General features: G+C 32.6%; 1 protein-coding gene across 1 annotated transcript; it reads left to right on the top strand.

The window, feature by feature from the left end:
• Positions 1 to 10,403: 10,403 nt before the first annotated feature.
• LOC104888879 (auxin-binding protein ABP19a) lies at positions 10,404 to 11,501 on the top strand. The gene has a single exon (XM_010673989.4). It carries the CDS (start codon positions 10,635 to 10,637, stop codon positions 11,268 to 11,270), a length of 636 nt encoding a protein of 211 aa, XP_010672291.2. The 5' UTR covers positions 10,404 to 10,634; the 3' UTR covers positions 11,271 to 11,501.
• Positions 11,502 to 14,070: the final 2,569 nt, after the last annotated feature.

Below are 14,070 nucleotides of genomic sequence, written 5' to 3'. Positions count from 1 at the left end.
TTTTATGCTTGTTAGCCGATTGATTACAAACCAAAATTACAATATGGAAGCTTTAAAGCGAAAAATGTTGCAAGCTTGCATTGTTTCCAAGAAAGTTGTAATTCATGTTATTTTACCGAATCTGTTTGTTTTTTAATTCTTTCATTGGTGGGATAAGGAGAAAGTATTGGAGAACAGACCATGGTGTTTGGAGAATAGGTCTATGGCTCTATTTGGCAAAATTAGTGGTTGCAATAGCTGTTAGCTGTTATAGTACCGTTTAGCTGTTATAGTAGCGTTTAGCTGTTGAGGTAGCTATCATTGGTCAACTGGTAGCTGTTAGCGATTAGCGTTCAAAGCAGCTGTTCAAAATATAAGTGTGGCAAAATTCGTTGTCAGAATTGCAAAAAAATAAAATAAAATAAAATAGGACATACATTTACTTATTGAATTACATATTAAAATATGATTAATTAGTTTAATAATTAAACTCAATGATTAATTTTCAATGAAACTTACATATAAGGAGTATACAACTTTTACTACTCAAACAGACGTACAAGTTTAAGATAGTCTTTCACTCTTGCAAAATGGTCATCATTTATAAAATATACTTCCTCCGTTTTTTTAGTTGTTACATATTGACTTTTTACACTATTCATCTTATGTACTCCCTCTGTTTTTTTTATCTTTCTCACTTTCCTATGCACATCTTCAAATGCACATCTTTGAACTTAAATATCTTTCATTATATATTAATAAAAATTATGATTTTTTCACCATATACCCCTGACAATTTTTTTTTTTGCACCGTATACCCTTTCAACTTTCCAAATTTACCATATACCCTTCAATTTTCAAAAAATACATCAACTTACCCTTTTGACTAACGGTGTTAGACTTTCGTTAATTATTAGGCCCTAATCCGCTCCTAATCCTAATTAACTACCCTAAACCCTAAACCCTAAATAACCCTTAAAATACTAAAAAAACCTAACTAATCCTAAAAGCCCACCAGCCCACCCCAAGCCGACCACCCCCAACAACCCCAACCCCATCATTCCACCACCCCCACCACCCTACCGCCCCACCCCAGCCGTTAGTCATTAAAGGTAAGTGAGTGTATTTAGGGTTAATTAGGGTTAGAGGGCATATTAGGGTAGGGTTTAGGATTAATTAGGCTATGGGTTAGGGTTTAGTTTAGTTAACTTGGGTTAGGAGGGGATTAGGGGTTAATGACTAACGGACATTAACGCCGTTAGTCATTAAGGGTAAGTGGGTCTATTTTTATGAAAAGTGAAGGATATATGGTAAATTTGGAAAGTTAAAAGGGTATATGGTGCAAAAAAATTTGTCAGGGGTATATGGTGAAAAAATCGTAAAAATTATAACGATTGAATATTAAGAATATACTAATTGAAAAGAATCAAACAAGACTCCACATTACTATATTTTTTCTTATAAATGGAAAAAATTGAGAAGATTCTATCTCTGTATGAATAGTGTCAAGATTCTAAGTGAGAACGATAAAGAAAAACAGGAGTAGTTTGACCGTCTTTGGTTATTTTTCATAAGAAAAAACATAGTCAGGTGGAATCTTGTTGGATTTGTCTCAATATATATACTTTTCAAATATCAACTTTTTATAGTTTTTACTTATGTACAATTAGAGATATTAATGGTATAATTTGTGCATTGATAAACGTGTTGAGGAGATATGAAACAACTAAAAAAATCAGAAGTATATATACAAAGTCAAATGTATGTATGATGATGTCATATTTGAACCAGTAGTATATTTCATACACTCCTATAAAAAAAGAGTACATAAAATAATATTCTATATATAATTTGTAATAATATACTTATTTTGTACGCCTATATATTCTCTATCAAAAAACACAGCATAAATCAACTTTTGAAATATATATGTCAGCTAAACTTTTTAATAATACTAATAATCATAAAACTTAGGCATATATCTTGTTTATAATAGCTAGATTAACTTAGATACTTGTGAAATTTGGGTCATAAAATATTGTAAAACTTTAACTAGCTCTTTTGTAAAAGAAAAAAAAGTAACAAAAAGCTCTCAAGTAGTACAACTAAAAGCATTTTACACAATACTAGTATAGATTTATTAATTAAAAAGAAAAAGAAAAAAGAGTTGATCAAAAGCACAATGAATGCAATAGAAGCAAACACTAGCTTATGTGCTTCAAATGTTACCTATTGTAACGTTTCACAAAAGCTACCCATAATCTACCTTAATCTCTACCCACTACCATAATCGCTACCTTGCCAAACACTCCTATTTCCTAAGTAGTTTTTTTGACTTGTCTAACCTCTACCCGCTATCTAAAATAGCTTTTTGACTTGTCCAACCTCTACCCGCTATCTAAAACACTAGTGCCAAACAGGACCACCATCTCAGATTTTCCTATACCATTCTAAGCCTTCTGGGTGAGCATCTATAATTTTCCCTTCTATTGCCGATCTGAAGCTGACATTCATGAACATGATTATTTGGTCTTGGAAAATATAGAAGGGTTAAAGTAGTGATTGATGTTCGTAAATCTATACATAAGAGTTAGGACCCAACACATTAAAATTAAATTTAGGTTAGTAGTTCTAATTAAATTTATACATGAATGAATATTTTTCTTCTGTTTCTGATGTGGCATCATACGGCGATAGTTAAAAAGGATTGTCCTTGTTAGTCTCCTATTCAAAATTGGTTCCTATAGTTTAGGAACTTGTGGTATTTCAGTTAGTATTGTGTTAGTTATGCGTGAGTGGAATATTAGCATGATATTAGATCATGGGTTACAGTTCCTATTTTTAAGCATGAAGTTGTTAGTGGATTTAGCTATTTAAGATCTTTTTCCTTCAGTATTTGTACGCAAGTTATGAGTAATATAAGCAAGCGTTTTGTGTGTTAACTTCCTCTTATATTTTTTATTAAACTTTCCAACATGGTATCAGAGCTAATCCGGGTTCGATCCTAAACCTTTAAAAGTCGTGAGTCGTGTGTTTCAAAAATTGTTGTGGGTCGAGTGGGATTTGAGTCTGTAAACACAGTGAGTGTAAGTGATGGCAAACAATGGTGTTAATGTATCATCTCAACCCTTCATTCCAATTTTTAAGGGTGAGAAGTATCATTTATGGAGTATTAAAATGCAAACCATGTTTCAATCCCAGGAGTTATGGGATATTGTTGAGAGCGGGTATGAGGAACCGGAGGAGTCACCGGAGGTACCCGATAAAAAGTTACGTGACAATCGCAAATTAAATGCGAAAGCTTTATTTAATCCAGTCTGCAGTGGATGATGATATATTTCCTCGAATTTCAACCGCTAAGATGGCAAAGGAAGCTTGGGAAACTTTAAAAATGGAATATAGAGGTGATAGTAAGGTAATTTCTGTCAAGTTGCAAAACCTCCATGATAATTTTGAGTCACTTAAAATGAAAGAAAAAGAGTCTGTGCAAGATTATTTGTCTAAAGTGTCAAGTATAGTTAATCAAATGAGGTCGTTTGGTGAAAATATTAGTGACTCAACAGTGGTGCGAAAAGTTTTAAGGAGTCTTACAAAAAATTACAATCATGTTGTTGCTGCAATTGAGGAGTCAAAAAATATGTCATCTTATAGTTTTGATGAGTTAATGGGTTCCCTTTTAGCCCATGAAGATAGAATTTTAAGGTCGGATGAAAATGTAGAGGAAAAAGCCTTCCAAGTTAAGGGGGAGATGCCAAATGAATGGCATTATGAAGATGGTCGTGGTCGGGGTCGAGGTCGTGGTATGGGTAGTCGAGGTCGAGGTCGCGGTCGTGAAGGTAGTGGTGGTCGTGGTAAATTCGAAGGACAAAGTTCATCCATGAGTAGCACTCAATGCTACTATTGCAAGAGGTATGGTCACAAAGAAGATAGATGTTGGGATAAGCAGAGGGATGAGAAAGTGAAAGAACAAACTAACTATGCTCAAAATGTTGAAGAAGAAGAGACGCTCTTCTAAACTCGTGTGTCGCGGTTGTGTCATGAAAGTCGTGGTTGAGTTCAAGTCGAAGTTTGTCGTCGTTGTGTGTCGTAGTGTATTTGTGGCAGCAGTTGAATGTCCATGGCAATGTGACGTGCTAATGTTAGTAATGCTTGAATGTGAAAATTTTGAATAAGGGGGTGTGTTAGTCTCCTATTCAAAATTGGTTCCTATAGTTTAGGAACTTGTGGTATTTCAGTTAGTATTGTGTTAGTTATGCGTGAGTGGGATATTAGCATGATATTAGATCATGGGTTACAGACTTACAGTTCCTATTTTCAAGCATGAAGTTGTTAGTGGGTTTAGCTATTTAAGATCTTTTTCCTTCAGTATTTGTACGCAAGTTATGAATAATATAAGCAAGCGTTTTGTGTGTTAACTTCCTCTTATATTTTTTATTAAACTTTCCAACAGTCCTAATGTATCAGATGACAAGAATGACTGAATGTGTTTGGTTAAAAGCTTCCCCTTCGCAAGGGAAAAGCAGGAGAAATAGAAGAATATGTTGCAATATGTTGGCAGAATCCCTTTGATGGTTTAATGAGGATAATAGTGATGCGTCATCAGAAAGTTCTAAAGCCCTTGAGGAAAGACAAGAGAAGCAAATAGGTCAAGATTTGTGTAACAATCATGTTGTAGGTGACCATACAATCCTGTCCCCGGAGATAAGAGGTGAAAGTGTTATACCTGATTTACCTTTGGCTGAAAATATTTTACAAAATTCGAATGTGGAGATGAATTTCCTAAGCACCTATTTGAGAACTATCATTTCATTTGAAATGATAAAAATTGAAAGAACGATTTTTCAGTTGATATCAAAGATTGAAGGAACAATTTTGCATATATGAATATTCGATTGAAGGTACAATTTTTTTTTCCATCTTTTTCCTACTTCGGTAAGTAGGTTTTATTTTCTAATATCACTGAGTTTATGTTTTTTTTTTTTCATGATTAAATTTGTGAATTTGATGTTTCTTTGGATATAATCGTATTGCGTTTTACTTATTTATATATGTTGGATTTTGCAGAATTAGAGTTTGAATTCAGCTTTCGCGAAATTAGGGTTTGGGTTCGGATATTGTGTTTTACAACTACAATTTTATTATTATTATTGACTTGGCTATGTTTAATTGGAGGTGAATTGGTTAGCAATGTTCTTGTTTGCAATTTATAATTTGCTGGTTTGTTGGTTGAAGCCTTGAAGGATGCATTGGAGCTTCTTATAATTATTTTAGATTTGATTTCAGGGCTATGATTATCTTTTTTTTTTTTTTTTTTGGAGCACAATTTATAGATTGATGATGATCAATTTGTTTTGCTATATTTGGTTACTATCACTGTTGTCGTTTTCATTATTTATTCTCTTTCTTCATGCAATTTTTTTTTTCATTTTGGTAGTGGGAAGATTTAGTAGATTATGTACAGATGAAAATGCTTCTCTAGTGAAGTATAGGAATAGGATAATGCACGGACGTCATTCATGATTCATAGTCGTATCATTAATAGGGGTAACTTTTGATTTATCAAATACTCCATCAGTCCCATAATATATTGCCTATTTTATTTGGGTGAGTCAAACATTAAAATCTTTGATCGAATATTCTCATTTGTATATATATAAAAAATATTCATGTGAGATCTTGTTAGAGGGACTAATGTGTAGTTTCATAATATCAACTTTTTATATTTTTAATTAATACGAAATTGAAAATATTTAAGGTCAAAGTTACATCTTGGATACCGTGTAAAAAAGAAACATGCACTATATTATGGGATGGAAGGAGCACTACTCTTAAATGTTGAGATAACTTTTGTTATAACAAATTTGGATTGTTGAAATGTCAAATGTCTTTTATTTGCTAAGAATTTAACATTTTTGTTGAATGCAATTACAAGGTTATCCAAACAATAGCATGAAATTAGAATTCAAAAATTCAATTCCAATGTTTTTCAAACAAATACATAAATTTGAAATATTGGAATTAAATTTTCATGTTTTCCAAACAACTTTGAGAAATTGAAATTGTAATTCAGATACATGATTTTAAAATTTAAAATTAAAATACTAAAATTAAAATAAAATTCGAGTTCCCAAACGCTACCTAACGCAATTCTCTATTGGTAGAGTTGCTCTTCCAACGAAAAAAATTGAAAGGTGAATATTCAGTTGGCTCCGAGGATTTGTTCCAAGAGAAAAGATTATGAGGATGATGGATTTGATGAGACGATGATGGAGGCTGATGACGATGGAAACATACCCAAAGTAGACCTCTTGTTTGTTGCTCATGGGGTTGATCTTAAAGTTGCGGGAAGTGGCTTTTGCACCACTCGCGAATAGCCATGAAAACATTAAGTTGGAACTCCTTGGGGCTTGGCAACCCTATGATAATTACTACCCTATGAAACATGTGTTAGAGGATAGGCGGGATATTGTCTTCGTAATGGAGACAAGGATTAATAGTGTGTTTGGTTCATTTTTAGTAAAGGAAAGAAAGGGAAGAGAAAGGAAGGGAAGAGAAAAGAAAAAAATGAAAGAGAAAGCAAAAAAACCTTAATTTCTCATGTTTGGTATAAATTTTCTCTTTCCTTCCAAATTCCTCCACTTTTGGGAGGAAAAGAAAGTGAAATATTATTAAAGAGTCTTTCCTTTATTCAATTCCTCTCATTTCCTTTCACTTAATTTTTTTTTTTAATAAACCAAACACGGGAAAGTAATAGATTTCCTTCCACTTCCTTTCTTTTCCTTCCAAATCCTTCCTACCAAACAAGCTGTAATGCTAGCATACTAAGGAAAATTGGCAACAATCCGGTAGGACTAGATTAACACCCGTGCAATCAATTTTTTTTTAAATACTTATGATTCAAGATTTTCTAAACTCCTTATTTATAGGGGTAAAAAAAACCTAATTTTAAATACAACTTAAATACTCCCTCCGTTTCCTAAAGATCTTCCCACTTACTGTTCCTACAGATACCAAGGAAAATCAAGTTGTGTGGGGCATGTTGTGAGTAAAGTAGGAGAGAGAAAGGGGTTAAGATAAATAAACAAATAAAAAGGGGTTAAAGTAGGAGAGAGAAAGGGAGTAAAATTGAATTAATAATGTAATGGTGGACCTTATGATAGTGACATGAGAGGGTAAATAGGGAAATTTGTTTTGCCAAATAAGGAATAAAGCAAAAGTGGGAAGATCTTTTGGAAACACCCTTAAACGGAAAGAGGGAAGATCTTTAGGAAACGGAGGGAGTACTTCATATATTATGTATTATTGATATATATAAATTATAATTTTGTATTATACTTTTTGAAATTGAAAGATTAGAAATATATTTGTAATATATAAATACTACACACTTTTTAAAATTCCAGAAATTTAAATTAGATACAGTAAAGAAGGTAGAAGAAAAATAAATTCCTTATACAATAGATGAATGAGAAGGAAAATTAGCTTGTAGATAGCGTAGTGACATAGTCCCTCCGTCTTTGTATTGACTTCCTATATCTAATTAACTCTATTAATCTTCACTAATAGTACACTGATTGAATTATTTCGAGCATCAATCTCCTTTAAAGTTACACTATACTAATGATACATGTAATGTACAATTTTACATTTATGCTTCAAGAATTACATCTTGTTCATTGTTTGTAGGTTAATAAAATTGTCAAACTCTCAATTAAGCAGAACTTATATGACCTGCAAAGCAACAACAAATATACCAGATATAGAAAGTGGAGTTAGATAAAGAAAAATATGAAATAAAAATGCACATAAAAGGTAATTAGAGAAATAAGTTGATGAAATGAGAACTATAAAGATTCCACACTCCCGACCCTTAGTCAATAAATGAAAAGAAATTATAAAGAAACACAACCCTTACTCCCTAAATCATTTAAAAAAGAAAATTAGAAGTAGATAGAGAGAGAATAGTGTCATTTTCCACTCATTCTTTTAACTGAAGGTCAAACAAAATTAAAAAGTAATTTAACACTAAGTCCTAGGTCCAAATAAATTAGAGTGTTCAAATATAATCTTTCTAGTCCTACCGGTCATTTGATAGAGTGTCAATGATAATGAATTAACATCTTAACTACTATGCGCTAATATGTCACATAACAAATTTAACACTAATCAAAGAGCGAGGAGCAGGTGATAATTTAGTAGTATTGGCATTATCTTCGATCCAAAAGGTTCTAACATTGAGTGTCATCCTTTACATAAGTGAAAAGACAACCGCATTGTATTTCCTGATATTCCAAATATAGGATGCCCACCAACAAAATAATTAACTACCTTCTCTAGCATATAATTTCCCATCAACCGTATTCAATTGGAAAACAGAATCAAAGGAGAATTACTTCAATTCCTAAGAAACTCAATGCTTAATAGTGTGGGAAAATCGGGAGGCATTGGGTTTAAGTGGCTTGAGGTTATTGTTTTCATTAAGTCTTTCTATCTTCACCATCATGTGGATGTGGAGATTGTTGAAGTATGTCCTACCGGCTACGATCAAGTATATAACTCAATATTATAAATAATTATTTGAATCCAAGTATGATTAATTAATCTTGAAATATAATATTAATGATCAATATTTTCTACTAAACTATGTTGGACTAACAAGGTCACACGTAAACTAGACTTTGATTAATTAGTCATTTAGATACTAATAATAATGATAATGCCATGATATTCTTTTGCTAAAAAATATAGATAAGATATGGATGATATCTTATTTTCAGATAAAATCAATTATATTGAGAAAATTGATTAACATAAGATTAATATCATAAAATAAGGAAAGGAAAAATCCTAACCTTATTATGTAACATGTTGCTGGCTCTATTTCTGTAACAGAAGTATAATAAGCTAGTAAGAATGACATCGGACGGGGTGGGTGTAGAAGATGGTCCCTCCATACCCGCACCTCCCTAAAAATCTCATCCCCGCGCCACCATCCATCGCCGGAAAATTTTCAAACCCATCCACGCTCCATTGCGTATGTATTTGAAACTAACCCCCATCACCCGCGTGGGTACTCGCATCCACTTTTTACCTGCCCTACCACCCATGTGGGTACTCACACCCCCGCTTCATACCCACATCATTAGTCTTGAGTCTTCAATTATGGATGAAATGCTTAAAGCCCATATTACAATTTGCAAATTAAATAAGATAATTAATGATATAACATGGATTCTTATAATAAATTTTCCAATATATAATATGTTTTTTTAATAAATAGGAGGATATGTCTATGAAGGAAAAGTGGGGCAGACGGGGACGGGGTAGGGTGGGCAGGGATGGGGTAAGCGGAGGACAGGGCGAGTGGGGATGGGGCGGGCGTGGATAGGGTTGGGTCCGGGCGGGAGTGAATGGTGTGAGTATAACATAAAATAAATAGCCACTCCACCACCTATTGTAGGTATGATTGTCACCATCATTCCCTCCCCATCCCAACCAAATTTAGACTCACCTTGCTCCAATTGGACGGGGATGGGACTGGTCTACTTGACCCTCCCCTACTGACATCCCTAGAAGCTAGGACTTCTACTCTCTAAGTTAATTAGTACTATACGTGAACTATCAATGAAAAGTGAGCACAATGCATTCTTTACAAGAGAATTAAATCAAAACGATTGTTGTTTCAAGTGTCTAGTAAACCAAAGGTTAATCAACTTTTAGTGGTGGACTTTGTGGAGGAATCTCATTTGAGATTCTAATTAAACATCAACGAAACATGCTTCAAAGATATAATTACTTCACTCTCTTTTGAAGATCAATATAATATATATTTTAGGGTTTTATTATTTACTATGGATGCTAGTCGTTATTCATAGGGTGGTGATCAATATTTTGAAATTAATTTTTTGAAAATGTATGCTGCGATCATTTGTAACATGTATCTTTTATTTCAACACCAATGTTCCAGAGTCAATGTCTTTTGAATTAGAGCCATAACTTGTTGAATATAACCAACAAGATTAATTGTTTAAATCAACACTCGAATACTATTGTATTTATCAAGTAATGTGAACCTATCGTGACACTGACTCGTAAAGTTGTAACTTACAAAATCAATTATTCTAGACAACCGACCAATATAAAATGACTTTCAAAACTTAAACATTATTTCAAGCTAATATAATATAAATATAGGATTATAGAAAGAAGACAAAATAAGGTGTGGATCATTATTGTCGCACATGTCTTTTTTGCTCTTTTATTGACTAAAACACCAACTACCAGAAATAAATTAAGCTTCTAGCATTTAAAAGAAAGACTTGGACAGTTGGGTCATTGGGTGTACCATTTTCTAATATTAATACTATATAACAAAAATAATTTCAGGAAAAAAAATATGGTTTATCGATATATAAGGATATGAGGAAGAATTGCTTTGTGTAATTGCGTCACGCGTGATATAAATCTATCAACCTCCTATCCACGTACAAAATTCAACAATTTATCCCATACAATTTAGTGTATGATTATATGAGTGTATATATAAATTATAAAAGCTGAAATCTTTCAATAGATATGCAAAGCTAACCCAAAGACAAAATCACAAAACCAACTTTTAGCATTCCAAAAAAACCAGGGGTTTCTACTTTTGTGTTATGAAGATGATTTTTCCTGTTTTCTTCGCCTTTTCACTCTTGGTTTCCTATTCTTGCGCTAATATTCTCTTCGACTATTGTGTTGGAGATTTAAGCTTGTCAAGTGGACCAGCAGGATACTCATGTAAAGATCCAACTACAGTCACTGTAAATGATTTTGTTTCTTCTAATTTGCGTGTTCCTAGAAACACAGAAAATATATTTAAATCCAGTGCAACCACAGCACTTGTAAATCAGTTTCCAGGTTTGAATGGTATGGGAATTTCTATAGTACGATCAGATATGGATGTAGGTGGAGTCGTACCAATCCACACACATCGAGTGTCAGAATTGATCATCGTAGTTGAAGGAACTATACTTGCAGGATTTATTGACACAAATAACACTGCATTTTATAAAACTTTAAACAAAGGGGATGTGATGATCTTACCACCAATACTACTTCACTTTCAAGTCAACGTAGGATCAACTCCGTCAGTTGTATATGCAACCTTTCCAAGTGAAAATCCTGGATTCCAAGTTCTTTCCACTGCTTTGTTCCGAAGCAGCCTACCCTTAGGAATTGTTGAGAAGATCACTTTGCTCGATCATGCACAAGTAAAAAAGCTCAAGAAGGTATTTGGTGGCACAAACTGATTACAAATAAAGTTCTGCTGCATGAGATTGATCTCATGTATCCAAATGTAACAATCTTTATCTCCTCAATGTTCCATTTTGTAAAATCGTTTTTGATTTTTTCCCTTTGTGTATAAGTTGTACGTTTTGCATATTTGATAAAGTGCTGCTAGTAATGAATTTGAAACATGTTGCCAAAAGAAATCAAACGTATATAGCCGTACGAAAATTTAGTGCTACAATTCGGTTCAACTTTCGAACTTGTGGGCTGTGCTTGAAGCATTTGAGCTGTCAAATCTTTAAATTAACTAGTCATCCGCCACAAAAAAAAAAAAAAAAACAATAAGAAAGCAAGTGAGAAGAACTTAAAGCAACAAGCAACCCTTGAGTAACATACTCTCACATCAACAAATTTTACACAAAACTATTCTCGCTGTCGTATATTGATGATGTACTTTTTATTTTCATCCATTCTCACAATAATAGATACATTTCTAAAATGGCATGGTCACAAAAATTTAATGTTATTTCTCTCTCTTTGTTATCAACCACACTCTTCCAAAAATTGAAGCCCAACGTTCAATAAAATAAAAACCTCACTACCAACCAGCAACCACTAACATTAAAATAAAGAAGTCAATTAAAAGCTCCTAAACCTCTATATCGATCAAAATGTATCGATTAATACAAATCAGAGGAAATAGCCACACTCGATAACAGTTTAATTATACTTCATTTACTTTTTATTGCTTGCATCTTTTCTGTATGACAAGGACCAAAGTGAAGAGAAAGATAAAGAAAGAACCTCATGTACTAGAATAGGAGAAGATCTAAATGATACATATGTGTGTGTGTATATATATATATATATATATATATATATATATATATATATATATATATATATATATATATATATATATATATATATATATATATATATATATATATATATATATATATATATATATATATATATATATATATATATATATATGGATTATTTGCTTACAATAATGCAACATTTTGGCCATTCGCAGATAATTGAGCAACCTTTTGATTGTTCCACAATAAAACAACCTTTATGATGGTGGGATGGGGAGGAAGATAAGGAAGAGAAAAAAATAATTTTGTTTTTTTTATTCAATAAAAATTAAATTCTAACCAATGAAATTGTGACAAGTGTCCTGGTCAACCTGTTTATCAGGTTGCATCCGGTTTTTACCCATTCAGAGAATTTTTGGATAAAGGTTGCATTATTTAGGAACAACTAAAAGGTTTGCTTTTTGTTGCGAATGGCTAAAAGGTTGCATTATTAAAATAAAAAAATCCTATAAAAATTATAACCAAACGCGGTCGAAAATCAGGTCGGACGTGAGTTGATCAGCTCTAAATAAATGTAAAAGTAACTCTTGTATAAGTGTAAAGTAACCTTATAATGAATGTAAAAGTAACCCTTACATAGAATATAAAGTAATTCCCAACATATAACAATCTAACCCTACAAAACTATTACGTAACTCATGTGCCGTGGTACAAAATGTAAAGTAATCCCTATGTAAATATTATGTAACCACATTATAAATATAAAAGTAAGCCCTTGCATAATATATAATCCCTTGCATATTTTAAGGTAACTCCTATAAGTAACTCATAATTTTAGAAAAAGTAACCTCTGGTTTCTCTAAAAGTAACCCTTATAATATACAAAAAGTAAACCTTAATTACAGTAAAAGTAACCCTCTTATAATTACAAAAAGTAACCCATACTCTCAGTAAAAGTAACCCATTAACATTATAAAAAGTAATCCCTAGTTTCAGCAAACACTACAAAAAATACTACATATAGAGGCAAGCCAAAATTGCATCTAAATATATATTTGTAGCCTCTAATGGTGTTTAGAAGCAATTTTCTTGCTGCCTCTAATTAGTCCGTCGCTAATTATAGGTTGCCCCTAATGCCACCTTTTAGAGACAGACAAGTTATGGTGTTGCTAAAGACACTTATGTTTAGAGGCAACCATATGCTTGTCGCTAATTGTTGGTTGCCCCTAATGCCACCTTTTAGAGACAGACAAGTTATGGTGTTGCTAAAGACACTTATGTTTAGAGGCAACCATATGCTTGTCGCTAATTGTTGGTTGCCCTAATGCCACCTTTTTAGGCACAAAACTTGAAGTGTTGCTAAAGCCACTTACATTTAGAGGCGACCATCAGTCAGTCGCTAATTATAATTGCCCCTAATCACTAGTCACTACAAGAAAAAGCTATTTACGACCAGATTTCTGGTCGCAAAAAGCTGAAATCTGGTCGTAAAAAGCCTTTTACGGCCAGAAACGCATGTGGTCGCGAGTGGTCGTAAAAGGCTTCGTCGCAAATAATATTTAAAAAAACTAGTCGTAAAAACCTTTTGCGACCAGATTTAGATCTGGTTGCAATTGCTAGTCATCTACGACCATAAATCTGGTCGCAAATGTGATTAAAAAATTTTTTTAAAAAAAGAAATTAACAACTAAACATAATTGCTAATTTCTTTTTTTTACAATCTAATGTTAATAAACTACATTGTCATTAAAAAAAATAAACAATAATAAATTAACAAACTGTATTTTTATTATCTCATACAACTTAAAACAAATACAACTTAAAAGTAGTTTCTACAACTTTAAACTAAAAAATACAATTCAATCAAAATAAATTTTACAAATAAATCAATAAATGCCAAAAATTCTAGTTTTGTAATTCCTGGAATTTTAACCCAGAAATTGAACAACCTATACCCACTCCGTGTTGGTCCCAGCCTGACCACCACTGCCGCCAG

The sequence above is a fragment of the Beta vulgaris genome, chromosome 3 (genome assembly GCF_026745355.1).
Source record: "Beta vulgaris subsp. vulgaris cultivar EL10 chromosome 3, EL10.2, whole genome shotgun sequence".
NCBI classification, from domain to species: domain Eukaryota; kingdom Viridiplantae; phylum Streptophyta; class Magnoliopsida; order Caryophyllales; family Amaranthaceae; genus Beta; species Beta vulgaris.
This window is presented reverse-complemented; position numbering and strand designations above follow the sequence as displayed.

Excerpts from the sequence above, each read along its gene's own strand:
- LOC104888879 (XM_010673989.4), top strand. The coding sequence starts at position 10,635 with ATGAAGATGATTTTTCCTGTTTTCTTCGCCTTTTCACTCTTGGTTTCC.